General features: G+C 54.6%; 1 protein-coding gene across 1 annotated transcript; it reads right to left on the reverse strand.

Moving 5' to 3' along the window:
- Positions 1-1,375: 1,375 nt before the first annotated feature.
- Positions 1,376-19,135, reverse strand: EHD2 (EH domain containing 2). Its single transcript, XM_065898612.1, has 6 exons — positions 19,026-19,135; positions 16,543-17,003; positions 16,088-16,185; positions 11,806-12,218; positions 5,831-5,995; positions 1,376-3,173 (listed from the first exon to the last, which is right to left on the reverse strand). The coding sequence occupies exons 2-6, from the start codon at positions 16,944-16,946 to the stop codon at positions 2,622-2,624; spliced, it is 1,632 nt and encodes a 543-aa protein (XP_065754684.1). The 5' UTR covers positions 16,947-17,003; positions 19,026-19,135; the 3' UTR covers positions 1,376-2,621.
- Positions 19,136-19,413: the final 278 nt, after the last annotated feature.

Genomic DNA, 19,413 nt, shown 5'->3' on the forward strand with positions numbered 1-19,413 from the left:
CCTAGGCAAAATACCTTTCCTGGTCGCCTAGGAATTCTTTTAAAATCTGAGTATCATTTTTAATTTGTTGTATTTTTTAAAAATCTAGTTTTCTTAAAAAAGAAAAGTTATACCCGTCAGTGACAGATTCGGCACACAAGACTTTCCAATCTCAGAACGTTTGACCTGTCAATGTTCCAACCCTAGAATCTTGGAAATCAAGAGTTTTCGGAATGTCGAGGTTGGCAGCACAGAACATTTACGTGCGAGAAATGTTAGAAACATACATTATTAGAACCCTAGAAGCACAGGCTCAGAATCATTAATCTTGGGTAAGCTACATAGTTGTGCCTCAGTTGCTTCATCCGTAAAATGGGGGCGATAATGGTTCATCTGCCTCATAGGTTATTCTGGAGATTAAACAAAGTAATATATACAAAACCCTTAAGATTGTGCCGGGATCTAAATGTTAACTATTGTTATTACCTCGCCCCCTGAGACTTTATCTTAGAACCAATTAATCTATGCTGTTTACAAATAAGGAAAGGAGCTCAGATGCCCTTGGGCCCTGGCAACCATCCGTAGGGCTCCAGAGCCTCATAAGGCCGTTCTCCACTCGAAAAGAAAAAAGGCACAGAGAAGGAAGGCGCCACGCGGGGGGTTACACAGCGGAACTCGGCCTGGGGAAGGTGACAGGCCCGGGATTTGGCCCTGGAGACCTGATCACCCACCACCTGGGGCAGGGGGTTCAGCGACCGGCCAGCCTAGCTCTCGTGTGTCCACCAGGGGGCGCCAGGAGCCGCGCCACCGGGCGCGCGTGGGCGGGGAGGGCGCGAGGCCAGAGTGTCCCGGGGGCCGTGGGTGTGGCCTCGGGTGTGAGTCGGCGAGACCACGAGCGGGATCCCCCCTGGGCGTGAGCGAGCGCGTGCGCACACTTTGGTGGTCCTAATGGGCAGCATCACCTCCTACCCCTCCGGGAGCCCGCTTGTCCTCGGTGTTTCGTGTCAGAAGCTATGTACCCAGGTTGTGTGGGTGGACGTCGGCGGGCAGGGAGGAGGACGGGGGCACCTTGTAACCAAGTTGGCACACACACACATACACACAACCCCACGGCCCAGGGCTTGGTTCCCAGGCCCCCGCGGCAGGAGGTTTGAGGGAGGGATGTCCCGGAGGGAGGGCCTCAGAGTAACTTTTCTTCGGAAAATATGTCGGTCTGGTCCCCAGCCCAGGCCTGAGTCATCAGGCTCCCGCAGCATTGAGTCACGGCCTCCACCTCTGCCCCTGAGAGCTTGGAGGGTACCCCCCTGAAGTTCTGCCCAGGGCTCTCCTTCCCCAGAGGGTTTGGTGGGGAGAGCGATCCCCACCTCTAATCCGTCCCAAGACAGCCTGACTCCCACAGGGAAAGAAGCCATGGCTTTATTTGCACTGTGGGAACGCTATTACGTTCACAATCCCCTCCCAGGCACGGGGTGAGGGGTGATGGGCGTGGGAATCCCAGCAAACACCTTGGAGGGGGCATCGTCCCCATCTGTTTCGCGCTTCCCCATCTTTTCCGTGTGGTCCCCCACCAGGGTCAAGCACTAATACGTAGTGAAGGCAGGAAAAGGTGTGTGTGTAGGGGGGGTGAGAGTTCCCTTTAGGGGAGGGAAGGGAGGGTTGTAGCACCAAGAGCCCCTCCCCCCACGACGTCCCTGAAAAGGGGACTAAAATAACATCCTGGGGCCTATCTGGCAGGGGCTCCACTTAAATATGGACTGATGGTGGGCCGAGAGGCTGTGCCCCAGCAGTCTAAAATTCGGACCACCAGCTGCGGGGAGCCTGAGGTGGGGGGAGCAGGCTGGGCTTTCAATCCAGGGCAGGTGAGTGGAGGACAGAAAGGCCTCGGAGTAGACGCCTTCTGGGAGAAGCAGGGATGGAAGGCGGTTTTTGGTCTGCAGAGGATCCTTCTTAAAGAAAGGGGTGTGGCAGGAACTGGGGGGAGGGGCTGAGGGGGTCCAGCTGAGGAAGTAGGAGGTGTGTCTCCCCCCTGAGCCCCCAGTGGTGCCAAGACCTGAGGACACCATGGGGTGGAGGGTCCCCGCCTGGCTGGGCAAGAGGAAGCAGGGCAAGGAAATGACTGTTAGTCATTTCAACCAAGTGGCCGCTCACTTATGAGGGGTCCTGCTCAGAATCACGGATCAGACGGGTTAGGCCTGGGGGTGTGTCTCTGTGTGTTTGAGTGATTCTGTAGGTGGTCTCTCCTGAGAATGTCAGCTCCATGAGGGCATATAGAGGTGTCTGTTTTGCTCTCTGCTGTAATCCCCAGTGCCTAGAAGGAGCCCTGAACATAGTAGGTGCTCAAACAAATTTTTGAATGAATGATGCATGGATGGATGCTTCTGTGTGTGTGTGTGTGTGTATTAGTGTCGAATGATGTGCTAAGTGTACGTGAGGGTAGAGGTGTGAAGGGTGGGCAGAGAAGCCTTGCCCCTCCCCTGGTCCCCACTGTCTGGCAGTGGGGGGCAGAGGGACCCCCATCCTTGCAGCTGGGAGAGTGGGCAGGCAGGGTGCACGGGCCAGGGTGGGAATGTGCGTGCAGCCATCCAGAGCTGGGGAGCCACAGCAGGGCAAGAGGGAGGAAGGGCCGGCAGGCAGCGGCTGGCTCACTCAGCGGAGCCCTTGTGTCGCCGCTTGGAAGGTGGCACCAGGCGGCGGGGCAGGTTGGTGGGCAGCCCGTGGCCCTCGAGCTTGGCCTCGATGAGGTGGCTGGCCAGGGCGAACTCCTCGTCGTCCAGCATGCCATCTCGGTCAACATCGCTCAGCTTCCAGATGCGGCCCAGCACAGAGTTGGGGAGCTTGGTACCCACCATCCAGGTCTTGGCCTTGGTGCCGCTCAGCTTGCCATCGGACGGTGCCAGGTTGTAGAAGATCTCATCATATTTGGACTTGTCCTTGGTCACCACCCACTCAGCCTCATCATCCGAGCCCTCCTCACCGTCCTCCAGGGCCTCGTCAGGCCCCCGCTCTATGAAGGGGCCCATGTGGGTGCCCTCGAAAGCGCCCCCCTGCACGCCCACATCTGTGCTTTCCAGCTCCTCCTGCCGGAGCAGGGGCATGAGCTTGGCGATGTTGTGGGTCAGCATCTCATCCAGCGCCTCCAGCAGCTTCGGCTTCAACGAGTGGAACTTGGTGAAGTCGTGAGCCATCAGCAGCTCCTGTGGGGAGGGGAACACAGAGAAGTCAGGGGGCACCATCCCGAAGCCCCCCAGCCCCGTGCTGGCTCCGGGCAGCTCTTGACAGAGAGGTGCAGAAGTATTTGATTATCTGAACACCCCAATCCACTTGGGTACCCACCACTCAGAAGAGACTTGGGCAGCAAGGTCCCACGGTGCCCCCCACCCCACCCAGTGCTGGGCATGACCCCAGAATCCCTGGACAGTAGGGAGAGCAGGGGCCTTTCACCAGCTGGTAGAGAAGGATTTCAACATTTTGACATCAGCCCACGGCTTTACCAGAGCACACCCATCAGCCCTCAGTCCTGCCCACCCTCTACGGTACCCCAGCTGCCCAGTCAGCATCCCCACCATTATGCAAGTTGAGAAAATGCAATTCCTGCCACCCTGCTGGCTCTGTTACCCCACCACACAGAAAGGGCTAAGCGGCTTGCTCCATATTTGGAGGTTAGGTTTGGGATGGACAGGTCATCAGGAGATCCTGGGACTACCCCCCACCCCCGGGGCAAGAAGTCATCTGGTACTAGAGCCGCTGCAGGGCTGGGTTTGTGGTCACGCTGCTTCTCACACGTGCAGCTGTTAAAGCGATTGCCCCAGAAGAGTTGCAGCAAAGACCAATCCATATCGCAGCACCACATTAATTTCCAGAGCCAAGGCAGAGAGCTCCACTGATCATGACCATAAAGAGATGGGGGTGTGATTAATGGTGATGAGTAGGGAGGACTCCAGGGCCAGGCTGCCCAGGTTCCAACCCAGCTCTGCCACTTGGGAGCTGTGTGTCCTCAGTCAAGTGACTTGACCTCTCTGGTTTCCCTGTCAGTTTCCAGATGTGTAAAACAGGTTGAGAACTAGCACTCCCGTCACTGGAAGGTGGGAAAGGCAAAATGAATTCATCTGGATGAAGTGCTCAATAAATGTCAGTGTAATATTCACAGCTGCTCTTTATCTAGCCCAGTGGCTCTCAACCAGGGATGACGGTGTCCCCCGGGGGACAGTGGGCAATATCTGGAGACATTTTTTTTTTTTTTTTTTGCGGTACGCGGGCCTCTCACTGTTGTGGCCTCTCCCGTTGCGGAGCACAGGCTCCGGATGCGCAGACTCAGCGGCCATGGCTCACGGGCCCAGCCACTCCGCGGCATGTGGAATCTTCCCGGACCGGGGCACGAACCCGTGTCCCCTGCATTGGCAGGCGGACTGTTAACCACTGCGCCACCAGGGAAGCCCCTGGAGACATTTTTGATTGTCACAACTCGGGGGTGCTACTGGCATCTAGTGAACAGAGGCCAGGGATACTGCTAAACAGCCTGCAATGCACAGGACACCCCCTACAAGGAAGAATTATCTGGGCCCAAATGTCAGGAGTGTGGAGGCTGAGAAACCTTGATTCGGCCCAAACTCTGTGCCAGACACTGTCTAAGGACATCGCGAACACTGGCCAATTAAGCATCCAAGGTAGATACTATCAGGATGCCGATTTTCCAGCTGAAGAAACTGAGGCTCAGAAAAGTTAAGTGACTTGACCAGGTTCACAGAGCTAGTCAGTGACCAAGGGGAAATTCACTCTGTTATAATTGTTCAGTATTGAACTAGAAATATCTAAGACCTAAAGGTCACAGGCTTCCAGTATCAGCCTAACACAACCTCAAAACAGAGCCTGGGCCAGGGGCGCTAGTCCTTGCCTCCATGCCTGAGCCTGGACCTCTGTCCCCACGTCCATTTGTCACTCCTGCCCTGCCCACCTCCTGCGGCTCTTCATTTACCCCACACTGCCACACCCAGACTCAGTGCTTCCCCTGACACTGGTTAATCCTAGGCCTGGACATGTGAGGAGCCTCCGGTTATCCCCTAATATCCATCTTCCTTTCTTCCTCAGTATGGAATCCCTGAACGTTACCTGGGTATCTGGCCACCTAGAGAAAAGACTACACTTCCCAGCTTCCCTTGCAGCAGCTGTGGCCATGTGACTAAGTTCTAGCCAATTGGATGTCAGCACGAGTTGCACATGCAACTCTAGAATTGCCCTGTTCAATGCAGTAGCCACATGTGGTTATTTAAATTTAAATTAGTTAAAACTAAAACCTAAACTTTCAGTTTTAATGTGGCTAATGGCTACCACATTGGACAGCACGGCATAGAAAGTCACCATAGAAAGTACTATTGGACAGCACTGTTCTAGTAAGTGTTTTTAAAGAGAGAGACTGTACCATTAGCTTCCCCTCCCGCACCGCTCCTCCCCCTCTTCTTTCTGGCTGGAATGCAGACACAATGGCTGGGGTTTCCACAGCCATTTTGTACCATGATGGGGTTCTTGGGACTGGAGGCCAGACTTGGAGGAGAATTAAGACAGAAGGAGACTGGGTCCCTGGCTCTGTAAAGCACCAAACCAGCCCTGGACCATATTCCAGGACATTTATGAAGGAGAGAAATAAACTTCTATCCTAACGAAGCCACAGTTGCTTTGGGTTTGCTGTTCACTCCCTTAATTCACAAAACCACGCTCCCACAGAATCATTTGTGGGAAGTGCTTTCAGGAACCTGCCATCCATCCCTCTAATTTTCAAGGTCCCATCCCGGAGCCCATGGAAGCCAACCTTCCCATCACATCACCCCTGATGCCTTGCTCCTGGGCGGCCTCCCACCTGCATCTTCTGGCAGTCCGGGAAGTCGCCGGGAGATATGTGATGCTCCAGCTGAATCTTGGCAAAGATGACAGGCAACTTGAGGATCAGCTGCTTCTTCTTGTTCTCCTTCCCAAACACAGAGGGCATCTCCTTCTTCAGGTAGCTGATGATGTAGGTGTGAACCTGTGGGGAGGAGAGTTCTCACCTAAGCCTGCCTCACGGTCACCTGCAGGGCTCGTTAAAACATGGGTTGCCCGGAGTTTCTGATTCACTAGGTCTGGGGTGGGGCCTGAGAATATGCATTTCTAACAATTACAGGTGAGCTGCTGCTGCCGTGGGTACAAGGGCTTCCCATCTCTTCTAGGTACTCTCAGCCCCTCCCGTGGCATAAACATCCCTCCATGTCCACTGCCAAATCTACATACCAGCCCTGCCCTCTCCCTGGAGCTCAAGACTCAGAGCTGATTGCCTTGTCAACATTCCTGGACAGCTCCGTCTTAGGACGCCCGCAATGGAATTCAGGTCCAGCTCCCAGAGCCGTGCCACTCTCAGCTGTGCCCATCTCGGGAGACAAACGGCACCTCCACCTCTCCCTACCCAGTGGAGCCCAGGAATCTGAAAATCATTCCTGATTTGATTCTCTCTCCTCACTGGCCACATCTATTTCATCAGCGAGCCGTTTTAACTCCTAAATCTCTCTTCTACTTTTCCATTTCTCTGCACCTCAGTTGCTGCACCCCCAATCCCAGCAATCCCATCTTTTGCCTGGGGGGACACACCAGTCACCCCACTGGACTCCTGGCTTTTCCTCTGGCCCCTCCAGCCCCTCCAATCCTTCCCCCATGAAGTAGCAGCTGGAGGGTCGTTTTTGTTTCGTTTTGTTTTGCTGTTTTAAGGAACAAGTGCGGCACCATGAGACACTGCTACTATGTATCAATTTGTTTCTTATCCAAGTGCAAAATTCCTCCCACAGCTGATAAGGCCCTACTGCAGCAATTCTCAAAGCGTGGCCCGGGGTCCCCGAGACCCTTTCAGGGGTTTTCAGACTCAAAACTATTTTCATAAGAATATTAAGGTGTTGTGTGTCTTTTTACTCTCATTTCCTCCCCAGTGGACAGTCGAGTTTTTTTTTGTTTTTTTTTTTGCGGTACGCGGGCCTCTCACTGTTGTGGCCTCTCCCGTTGCGGAGCACAGGCTGCGGACGCGCAGGCTCAGCGGCCATGGCTCACGGGCCCAGCCGCTCCACGGCATGTGGGATCTTCCCGGAACGGGGCACGAACCCGTGTCCCCTGCATCAGCAGGCGGACTCTCAACCACTGCGCCACCAGGGAAGCCCGACAGTTGAGTTTTTAAAGGCTAAAAGATATCGCAATTGACTGCAGAAACAAATGCACAAATCCAGAGGTCTCCTCTGAAGCCAGACATTAAGGAGATTTGCAAACATGTAAAACAGGGCCACTGTCCTCCCTAAGTTGGGTTTTTTTTGGGGTTTGGAAAACAGTTAATTTTCATACAACATCTGTTACTTAGGTTAACAGGCAGTAGATTTTTTCTTGCTATTTTAAATGATCTTACAATGTTAATTATTATCAATATCTGTTCACTAGTATACTTCGACATGATCAAAATGTATAGGTAACATTTATAATAAGTGTTACTTATTAATAAGGATATAAGTATTGTTTGGGAATTCCCTGGCGGTACAGTGGTTAGGACTCTGTGCTCTCACTGCTGAGGGCACAGGTCTGATCCCTGGTCGGGGAACTAAGATCTCACAAGCCACGCGGCACGGCCGAAAAAATAAATTATATAAGTATTGTTGGTTAATTAATATTATGAGAGAAATGAATATGAAACGTTTTCTCAGTATTAACTTACTGGTTTTTTTTGTTTTTTGTTTTTTGTTTTTGGATGTAACGCGAAGCTTGTGGGATCTTAGTTCCCCGATAAGGGGTTGAATCCAGGCCATGGCAGTGAAAGTGCTGAGTCCTAGTCACTGGACCGCCAGGGAATACCCTCAGTTTTAACTTCTAATATGGTTAATATAGAAAGATTTAATCCGTGTACATACAAACTCTTGGGGGGCCTCAATAATTTTTAAGAGTGTAATGAGGGCCTGAAACTGCTCTACACGACTTGGCTCCTCCCACTTCATGCAACTTTATCTCCCTCCATCTGCTCCAGCTTCCTCACCTGCTGTCCTTTTTTTAATCAGCATGCCAACCACTTTCCTACCTCAGGGCCTTTGCACGTGCTACTCCCCACCTGGAACTCTGCCCTAGTCTCCCAACAACTGGCTCCTTCAGCTTCCTTTTGATGTCACCTCCTCACAGAGGCCATCCTATGGGAAGCAGGTGCCACAAGCACCACCATCCAATTCCTTTCTACCTTTACTTTTATTGTTTCATTCACAGCACTTATCACAATTCATCATTATTTCATTTATCTGTGAGTTTACTTATTCTGTCTCCTTCCATCAGAATGTGAGCTTCAGGAGGGCTGGGACCTTGTCTGTTCGCTCTGTCCCCAGCGTCGGTACAGTGTGCAGAGAAAAGACTCAAGAAATATTTGTGGAATAAACCAATGAACTTGAGAACCTTTGAGCCACGATCTCATAAGTTATCGAAAAGCAAACAAGGAGGGGACTTCCCTGGTGGTCCAGGGGCTGAGACTCTGCACTCCCAATGCAGGGTGCCCGGGTTCGATCCTTGGTCAGGGAACTAGAGCCCACATGCTGCAACTAAAAGATCCCACGCGCCGCATCTGAAGATCCCGCACGCCGCAACGAAGATCCCTCACGCCGCAACTAAGACCCGCCGCAGCCAAATAAATAAATAAATATTTTTATAAAAAAAAGAAAGGAGAGAAAGAAAAGAGCATTCATATGTCCTATTTTTAATAAGAAGCTCAATAATTAAATGGATAGGCTTAAATAAAAATAGAATATATCTGGAAAAAGACACAAGAAACTACTCACGGGGGTTGCCTGCAAGGAAGAGGACCTGAGAGCCATTGGGGTCAGAGGTGGGAGGGGGCACGTTTGACAGAACATGAGTGCTTTCCCATGAGATGGTCTTAAATGTTCAATTAAAAGCACTCGTTAAAAAGTCCTTTTAGTGAAGAACCTAGATGCAGGACAGGAATAAAGACGCAGATATGAAGACGTAGGACTTGAGGACACGGGGAGGGGGAAAGGGTAAGCTGGGATGAAGTGAGACAGTGGCATGGACATATATACACTACCAAATGTAAAATAGAGAGCTAGTGGGGAGCCGCTGCATCGCACAGGGAGATCAGCTCGGTGCCGTGTGACCACCTAGAGGGGTGGGATAGGGAGGGTGGGAGGGAGACGCAAGAAGGATGAGATATGGGAACATATGTATATGTATAGCTGATTCACTTTGTTATAAAGCATAAACTAGCACACCATTGTAAAGCAATTATACTCCAATAAAGATGTTAAAAAAAAAAAGTCCTTTTAATGAGTCATAGGTTTAGAATGCTAAACATTTTGGTGGCACCTTGGCTGGCTCTGAATCCTCATCTCCCATCTCCACCACCCTGGGCTCCTTGTTCAAGCACGTCCCGGCCTCAGGGCCTTTGCGCTTGCTGTTCCCTCTGCCTGGGTATGGTCTCCCCCAGATCTCCACTCTGCTCACCCCTTCCCCTCCTTCAGGCCTCTGCTCAAATATCGCCTACTCCAGGAGACCCTCCCCAGTGACCCTAAAATAGCCTCTCACCATTCTCTCTGCTTCATTTTTCTTCATAATCCTTATTACATACAATATAATATTAGAGATCAATTTGTTTAACAACCACTTCCCAATTAAAAAGCAATTCTACAAGAAAAGAAACTTTATCTGGTTTCGTTCCCTGCTCTATCCCCAGGACCTAGAACAGTGCAGGAGCACATTGTAGGTGCTCAATAATTGTTTGTTGAATTAATGCTATCGAGTCACCTCAGCGAGCTCGGTATGAAGGTTCACGGCATCCTGGTCTCCTTAGAATCAGAACCTCCCAAGACCCTGGCCTCAAGTGTCACAGCACAGTGAAATCGCCCTTTCTAGCAGCAGCTACCATTTCAACCAAAGGGCAGAGCCAGAGGACTCATCCACATCGGACACTGGGACAGACAGGGAAACTGAGGCACAGAGGGGTAGTTACCAAGAGTGCGGAAAGGCCTTGTACTGTTGGGGGAGAGCATATGGGGAGGTAAACGGTGTGTGCTGTTGTTTGATGGCTGGACCAAGTGTGGCAGAATCACACGTGGGGGATGAGCGGGTGACACGGGGCAGGGGAGAAGCAACAAGGCTTGGTCATTGTAGACCCTGTGTCTTGATTGGCACTGGGGAGCCATAGATGGATTTGCAGGAGGAAGGGGAAGGAGTGGTCTGCAGGTCTGAGAAGGCCAATCAGGGCAGGGGTGTGGCCAGGCCGGTGGGTGGGGCCTGCGAGAGCGGGCCAACGGGGAGAGGGGACGGGGCCTAAGGGCGGCTCCTCGGGAACCCAGAAGACAGGAGGAGGCCAGGCACTAATGGCTTTTCCAGAGAGGAAGCCGCGGAAGGTGCCAGGAAGAGATAACGTGGGTGGGCGGGGTGGGCCGGGGCGCGGGTCCCGGACTCCGGGGTTTGTCTGGGTTTCCGGAGCCACCTCCTGCGTGGCGGGGGCACCAGGTGTCCGGCCCCACCCCACCCCTGGGTCCCACGGACCCTGGGCTCCCCCTCCCGCTGCTGTCTGCTTCCCCGAGGGATCTGGGGGACCGGGGTCCGTAGGGGAAGAGGGTGACCCAGGGGGAGACTGAGGGAGGGAGGACTGAGAGAGGGAGAATGGAGAAAGAGAGAGAGAAAAGAGAATGAATGAGGGAAGAGAAGAGGAAAAAAAGAGAGACAATAAGGGAGAGAGAGAAACTGAGAAAGAGGTAGAAATGAGATGTAGAGAGAGACACACACAGAGAGAGACAGAAAGACAGACGGAAACAGTCCAGGGCCTGGGCAGAGGACGAGAGAAAGGTGGATTCTGGAGCCCTCAGGAGCCGACCACACTGGGCGGCTCCCTCCCAAGGATTCCTGGGGTGGGGGTGGGGCTCTGACTCACCCCCTCTCTGCAGCTCCTTAAACCAACACCTCAGGCTCCTCCATCCCCCATAACCTTCCAGGCCTCTCTGCCTGCCCAGCTTCCTGCCCCACCTCCACCCTGGCAGGCAGCCTCCCCTGTGAATGTTCCATTCGTCCTCCAAAACGCTCTTAAACCAGTGCTCTGCCCTCCCAGTCCCGGAGGCCCTGTCCTGATCCAGGCTCCCCCTTGATCCTCAATCCCCAGCCTCCTCCCTGGTCTGGGAGCCGAGTCTCACTGCCCTTGCATCCACCCTCCAGAAGGCAGCTAGAGTTTGACCCTGTCCCTCCCCTGCTCTGAAACCTTCCATGGCTCCCCGGTGCCCTCAGGACAAAGCACAAGTTCCAGGCCACAGCCCTGGGTGATCTCTCACCCACCCCACCCCACCCCTGCCCCTAGCCTCAGATTCAGTTACTCCCACTGTCTACACTGGCTTCAACACTGACATTTTTTCCTCTTCCTTGAGCTGGCCATGTTCTCATCTCCAGTCCACGCACTTGCTGGTCCTGCTTTCTAGAATCTCTTCCCCTCTTTGTCCTCCTCATCCTCCAGTTTGCAGCTCAGATGCCCTCTCCTCCAAGAAGCCCTCCTGGATTTCCCCTGGGCTCCCCAGTCTCAGCCCTGACCACGTTGGATGGTCACTGTCTGCGGATGGGGTGGTCTTCTCCCCTGGACTGCCTTGGTCACTGCTGTATTCCCAGCACCACCCGGCACAGGGCCAGGCACAGCAGGAGAACTTTCTCAGATTAGAGAACTTAACTAATCAGAGAGTTGATGCCAGGGACCAGCAGTCACGTAGAGGAGGATCAGAGGAAAGGCAAGAGCTGCCGCTGCCTCCCCAGCCCCGGTTACTGCTCAGCCAGCCCCCCATTACTGCTCACCCGCACCAGCCGGGCCCTCTTCACCAGATCGTTGAGCTTGCGTAATGCGGCGTGGCGCGGCAGGCCCTGGATGTCGCGGAAGAGGTCCTGCTCCTCCAGCTCGAAGAGGCGCCGGTTGTCAGGTACCAGGAGGGGCTGGGACCAGAAGGAACCGATGTAGACGCGCAGCACCTCGGGCGTGCCCACCACCTTGCCCAGCGCCCACATGAGCGCCCCGTAGACGCGCATCAGCTGCTGCGTCTCCACCATGTCGGCCTTGTTGAGCACCACACGGATCTTGTCCTCATGGCCTCGCAGGGCGCCGATGGCCTCCGAGAACTCGTCTGAGATCTCCAGCTTGTGAGCATCGAAGAGTAGGATGATGAGGTCCACGCGCTCGGCGAACCAGCGCAGCACTGCCGGGAAGTCGTAGCCTAGGGGGAGGGGGTGGTACATGGGCGCCAGGGGCAGAGGTCAGCACCCGAGCCTCCAGCCACTGGGATGCAGCCATTCCTTTGGACTCAAGTTAGACTGTACCGGATGTTCAGGTTGTTAACCTTCGAAATTTTTGTCTATGAGAAACAGCTGAGGCCCCAAGAGTGCCCCACCGCTCTGTCTCCACAGCCTTCAGAATTTCCCCCATCACTCTGGCCCCCGTCTCTCAAGCCATCTACTACAGGCGACAATCACACCCTCCCCTTTTTCATTCATTCTTTGGGCAGATATTAGCAGCGGGCATTGGCCCAGTTATTGAAACACTCAAGTGTTCCTAATAGACTCCCTGTGCTTCTATGGACAACCCACCACCCCTACCCCCCGCAAGGCCCCCGAGTGCCTCCATCACCCCAGCCCCTCCCCAGGATCCGTCAGATCTCCCCACCATCCAGCAACTAAAGATTTCACTCGGGCCCTGGTTATGCTCTTGCCATAGCAGATGTTAAATATTTTACATTTATCCACAACATTTACTGAGTCTTCTGCGTGCCAGGCCCTGTCCTGGGCACTGGGGGTCCCACAGAGAACACTCAGACAAGGTCCTTGCCTTCGTGGGGCACCCATCCCAACAGCTGGCTCCTGGGTCCATTCATTCATCCCTTTCACCTTTCATTTCCTCACTCACTCATTCATTCACGCTGTTTGCTTTTTTGCTTGTTCGCTCATTCATTCATCAACAAGTGACGCTTGGGAGAGAGGAGCAGTTGAGACCCCCCGACCTGGCAGTTGGGAAGACCCACGTTTGAATCCCGGCTCTGCCCCCATCAGCTAGGTGACCTTAAGCAAGCAGGTAACCTCTCTGAACCTCTGTTTCCTCCTCAGTAAAATGGAAATCATCATAGGACCTACCTCCTAGAACTGTGTGAAGATTAAAAGAATACACACGAGGGGACTTCCCTGGTGGCCCAGTGGTTAAGACTCCTTGCTTCCAATGCAGGTGGCGCGGGTTCGATCCCTGGTGGGGGAACTAAGATCCCACATGCCGCACGGCCAAATAAATAAGTAAAATTTTAAAAAAAATTTTAAGTAATACACATGAGCTAAGATATATAAAGAGCTTAAACAGTGCCTGGCACTGAACTATACACTTAAAATGAGTGAGCTTTAGGCATGTAAATTATACCACAATAAAACTCTTATAAAAAAAAATGGTGCTAGGCGCGTGGTAAGCACTCAACAAACATTACTCATGTTGCCTGTGAGACACCGCTGGGGGGTCATCCAGGAGCCATGCCCAGAGCCACCTGCTCTGTGCTGGGGACACAGTGTGGCTCAGGCAGCCCCAGGTCCGTCCTTACTGGGCTCACAGTCCAGAGTGGTCAGGCTGGGGTGCAGCAGCCCAGAGGGGAGCGCCTGACCCAGCCTGGGTGGTCAGGGAGGGCTTCCAGGAGGAGGGAACAGAGTGGCAACCTGGGGGATGAGGAGTTAACTGGCAGGACAGGGAGCCATCGCTGATTCACCTGAAGTCACCTCATGCCCTTCCCGATTCAACTTATTGAATCTTGAAAACGACCCCAGGAGACAGGCACCTTTATGACCCCTATTTTCCAAAAGGGGAAACTGAGGAACAGAGAGGTTAAGGGATTTACTCCAGATACGCAGGTAGGAAGCAACAGAGCAGCAGCCCCGTGGGCCTCCACGCTCTGCTGGGGAGCTGGTGCCAGGCCAATCCTGCATGGGAGGAAACAGGCTCCTGCAGCCACTGGGGACTGGATGGGACGGGGTGGGCGTGGGTGACACTGTTTTGCGGGGAGAAAGGGCCGGGTCACCAGAGGGACAGCAGCTGGGGCCCCCCCTCCCTCCCCAATGTCTACACAAACACACACAGCGGCTCGGCTTTGGAAAGTGTGTCTCATGCAGGGAGGGACAGAGGGAGGGAGGTTGAGTCAGCGCGGGAACGGGAGACGTGGCAGAGAGGCACCCGGGGGCGCACAACGACAGCCTTGCGGAGGAAAAGCAGTCATCGTGGGCACTTCCATAGCACCTAGTGTGTGCCAAATACTGCTCTAAGTGCTTCACACATTTCGACATTTAAATTGAACCCTCAGGGCAACCTATGAGGCTGATACTATCACGTTCCCGCTTTACAGATGAGAAAACTGAGGCATGAGAGGTTAAGTGGCTCAGCCAAGGTCCACAGTTTAGAAGGAGCAGAGGCCAGATGTGAACCTCCACTATGCTACAATCACACACGTGTGGCCTTCACAGATACCCCAGGCAGAGGCCGTATGCTCCACCAGTGCACACACGCGTGCACACACACACGTGTGCACTCCGGAGCGTACACCTGGACACCATCAGAGCCGCACACTACAAGAAGCACACTCCCAAACGCAGTCCCGCTCACAGTCTGGAACCGACACAGATATCCGTGGCCACGCGACCGCAGAGACGTTGTGAGACCCGCACAGAGAAACAGCAGCAGGCACACGCAAGCACACGCACCAAAGTAGAGACACAGTCACGTATAGTTACACAAAAGATACACTCGTGCACGCACACACACACACACACACACAAGGGCGCAGCCGCACACAGGCACCGTCCCAAGCACAGCCCTGACACCTCAGAGTCACACCCACAATTACACACTTTCCCAGACACACACTACATGATCCGCACAGTCACAGAAAAGTTCCCTTGCCCAACACGCTCACACACACATTTCACAATACAACCACCTATGGAGACACCACCAGTCACTGTCCCACACAATCCCACAAAGCCCCCCGGAGTCCCTCAGAGTTGCACACAAAGTCACACCCTGCCACAATCGCGGGCACAAACTCCCAGACACCCACGCACACGCACACACATCCTTACAGACAGATGGACGGACTCTCCTCTTCCCCTACCTCTGCTGAAAGGGAAGGAGACCCTGTTCTCTGTTCTTCCCCACTTCCTTTGGGCTCCCACCCTGCACCCCTGCCCTGGCTTGGAGGCCTCCCTCCCCTCCGACTCTCCCAGGCCCACGCCCCAAGCTCCCCCCACCACCCCCGCCCACCATTGCTTCTGCAGCTGCCTCCTGCCTCTCTTCCGGGGAACAGGCGCCTCCTGGGCAGCAGCCAGGGCCTCCCGGAACCGTCCGCGCCCTCCCCCCGGGGCCCAGCCTCCTTGCCTCCCTGCAGTGGCCTCCCACTCCCCTCTGCCCCACACTGCAGCCTCCTTTGCCCCAGTTTCTGGCCTCCGAGGCCTTGTGGGACAGGGGTGGAAGGGGACAGAAATGCTGGGTGGAATGAGGGTGGGGGCCGGGCTCCCTCGGAGGCCCCGCTGGAATTCACCCCCACCCCTCTACGCTCCCCCTGCACAGCTGTTTACAAATTCCAGGCCGCCCTTGGCGCCCGCCCAGATTCCCCTTCCCAGGTCCTCCTCAGCCCCATCTGGGGCCCAGACACAGAGCCAAGAGCTCACACGGGCCCAGGGCCTGCCTGCCCGGCTCGGCCTCCTCGCTGGGTCTCCTGTCTCTCTGTATCTCTGCCTCGCCCTCTGAATCTCTGTCCATCTTTGACTTTGTGTATCTCTCTCTGTCTCTCTTGATCTCTCCCCCTCCATCCACCAGACCCACCCAGATATGCAACTGCAGCCCGTTCGCACGTGTTCACCCACACGCCTCCCCCACCCTTCAACGTGTGCCAACATGGAGGAATCACAGCCTTCCACCAGCTCCCTTCTGCTACCCCACCAGCTCAGGGCCCGCGGACACAGGCCCAAGTCCTAGCAGAGACCCTGGGACCCTCCCCGCTCAGACCCAAAAGTCCAGGCCCCCAGCCCCTCCCCCCTCAGACCCAGAGATCCGGGCCTCACTCACCGCGGCTCACTCTCTGTTTGGCCCCCGACAGGATGCCTGGGGTGTCGATGATACTAATGCTCTCCAGGACCTGATTGGGGAGCTGGGCGCACATGAACCTGGGGTAGAGGGAAGGTCAGGGGTCAGTGCAGGGAGGGGCGGGAGGAGAGGACACATAAGAAGGGAACCCGGGACTGCACCGAGGAGAATCAGGTTCAGGGATGGTTATCCCCATTTTCCAGATGAGGATAGGAGAGAAACAGAGAGGTTAAGTCACTTGCCCAAGGCCACCCAGCTAGACAGCGGTTGAACCCATGCGTCCCTGGCTTAACTGCTCCCCTAGAGAAGGCAGGAAGAGGAAGGATCTAGTAGAGAGAAGGGAATTGGGGCTGAAAAGGAGAGAAACACAGGCAGGGATGGGGCAGGGTTGGGGGGCCAGGGACGGGAAGATGCACTCCTGGCTCTTGCCTGCACACCTGTTGAGGAAGGTGTTCCCAAAGGGGTTGAGTTTGCGGAAGGGTTTGTCTGGGTCAACGACGAGGGCGTTGCCAGGCACGGTGCCCTCGGTGTCACCATGCATGACGGCCACGAAGCAGTCGGTGGTGGGCTCGGGCCCGACCCGGGAGCCGGGCACCTCCTGCTCCAGCAGGTACTGGATGAAGCTGGTCTTGCCCGTGCTGTACTGGCCGGCCACCAGCACCATGGGCTTGCCGTCAAAGTCAGCATCCTCCAGGGCTGGTGAATGGAAGGCCCCGAAGCGGTAGTGCTCCTCGAGAGGCAGCAGCTTTTCACGGTACAGCTCCTTGAGGGCTGAGGTCACCGTGCGGATGGCCTCGGGCTGCTGACCCCGAGCCCCGCCCCGCTTCAGCCAGCTGAACATGGTGGCTGTACACTGCCTGCTGAGCTCGCTGATGGAGATGCACGGGGGGAGAGCTACCTGTGGGAGGAGAGGATGTTGATGGGGGACTGCCTGGAGGAAGAGGTGGAGAAGAAAGGGAGCCAGGAGGTCGAATAGATGGAGAAAGACGGTGGTGGAATGGGTAGGGAAGAGGAGCTTCTTAGAGCACTGTTGGTGGATGGCAGGAGTTGATGGCTGAAGGAGGAAGAAGGTGATTATTCCAGCTGGAGGAAGAGAAACAGAGTAACAATGGCATGATTGAAGAAGGGGGATTGATGGTGGAAGACCAAGAGATAAACAAAGGGAACGATGCAGAAGCCGATTGGAAGAAGCGTATTCCTTCATCTTTTTCTTTCTCCTCCACCCCTCCCATTATTTTGCACATTTTCACTGAAATCACACCATGTGTCAAGAGCTATGGATGCAAAAAGACTTCAGAGACCAGCCCCCCCCTCCCCCCACACAGTCAGAGCCTCCAGTGAGGACAGAACCTGGGCACCAAGCAGTCAATGATGCTTGGGAAATGCCGGGCAAGTGGACTCGTAGGCACCAGAGGGGGACGTGGTGAGCCAACCACAGGATTGGGAAAACTCTGGCTGGGCTGACTTTTGAGCTGCTCCCTAAAGAGTGGGCATGACAAGGGCATTTAGGCAGAGAGGGTGGGGGATATCATGACCTGGAGCTGTGGAACGGATGGACAGAGTGGCTGGACACATGGGCACAAGGATGAGAAACGAGTCTGAACTACTGCCTGGGTCCCCCCAGATCATGATGGGGCTTGGGCATTCACAAGAATGTAACATTTATGATCAATGCATGCCAGACACTGCTCTAACTCATTTAATCTTCACAAAAACCTTGTCAGGTAGGGCTATTATTATCCCCACTTTTCTGACAAGGGAATGTAGGTTCAAGAAGATAGCAACAACTTGCCCGAGATCACTTTGCTAGAAAGTGCTCAAGCTGGGACTCCAGGCAACCTGACCGCAGATCCTGCACTCCTATCATAGGTCTAAGGAGTTAGGGAGAGAAATAATTACCAACCCAGCAGCAGTGAGCACTTGCAGCACCCAGACCGTGTTCTCTACATTTCCTTACTATCCTTTCATGCTCTGTAGGATCTGTAGTGATGTCCCCTCTTTCATTCCTGATATCAGTCATTTGTGTCTGCTTTTTCCTTTTTTTCCCCCTTGATCAGTCTAATTGGATGTTTATAATTGCACTGATCTTTTCACAGAACCAACTTTTCGTCAGATTGGAGTCTCTAAATACCATTTTCCACTAAAAGGGAAACTGAGGCTTCTTGGAGAAATGGCTGATTCTGGGGCTGAGGTGGGGAAAGAACAAGTGAGCCTGGGTCAGACAGTGGGGAAGTGCTCAGACATAGATGGGGCATGTCACAGGGACACAGACTCAGCTTGACAGGACTCCCACTGGCCAAAGATGGGACAGTTTGAACATCAAAAATAACTGCAAATCAAATATGTTAAAATACATAAAATCATAATGATACTTAAAAAAAAAAAAAAAAAAGGAAAAGAATTCGGGGAAGGTATGCCAGAGAGGTAAAGGAGAGGCTGGAGCCAGGACCTGGGATGTTGGCAGAGGGAGGGAGCCCTGGGTGGTGCCCTATGCAGGGAGGGACCTGGGGGACATCTTGGGGAGGACGCTTTGGGGTTGACTGGACAGGCGATCGGGTTGGTGAGATAGGAGAGGAGCTTGTGGGTGGGAGGAGGGACCAAATAGGACAGAGATGGATGAGGGCGGTGGAGCGAGACCCCAAGGAGGGGATCCCCTCTGGCTGAGAGAATGAGGGAGTGGGAGACACTGGGAGGGAGGAGGAGAGTGGGGGACGCTGTTAAGACTGGAAGGGGCTGGGGGGAGTGGGGGAGACAGGGAGGTTTCGGAAGGGAGTGGGGAGACCCGGGAAACCGTTACACAGTGACTGGGGTGGGAACTGAGGGTCTTTGGCGAGCAGGGAAATAACTCAGAGCCAAGGCAGACTCGGGGGCTCCGCGGGCGGAGGCTGGAAGGCGACAGCTGCGGTCGGGGACCACTCACCGATGGGGCGCGCAGGCGGCTGGACCGGGCGGACGAGCTGGGCGGGGGTCCCGCGGGGATTCAAGGCGCCCGCGGATCGGCCTGTGCTCGCGGTCCAGTCCGGAGCCGTCTGAGCCGGGTGGGGCCGAGAGCAGGGAGGAGGGACGGGAGGGGCGGGGGGGGGGGCGGGACAAGGCGCCCCCGCCACCACCCCCCCGCACCCCCCACGAAACCGGGCGCCGGGCCTCTGGCGCCCCCCGGTGGGGAGTGGCAGGGCGCCTTTGCGAGATGGGTGAGTGCGCGGGCTCCCGGTCCCGGGTTCAAACTCCATCCCTGTCTCCCTTCCTAACATGGGAATAGTAATAATAAAACAATAACACCAATACTACTAATAATTTATTATCAGTAA

The sequence above is a fragment of the Phocoena phocoena genome, chromosome 20, assembly GCF_963924675.1.
Source record: "Phocoena phocoena chromosome 20, mPhoPho1.1, whole genome shotgun sequence".
NCBI classification, from domain to species: domain Eukaryota; kingdom Metazoa; phylum Chordata; class Mammalia; order Artiodactyla; family Phocoenidae; genus Phocoena; species Phocoena phocoena.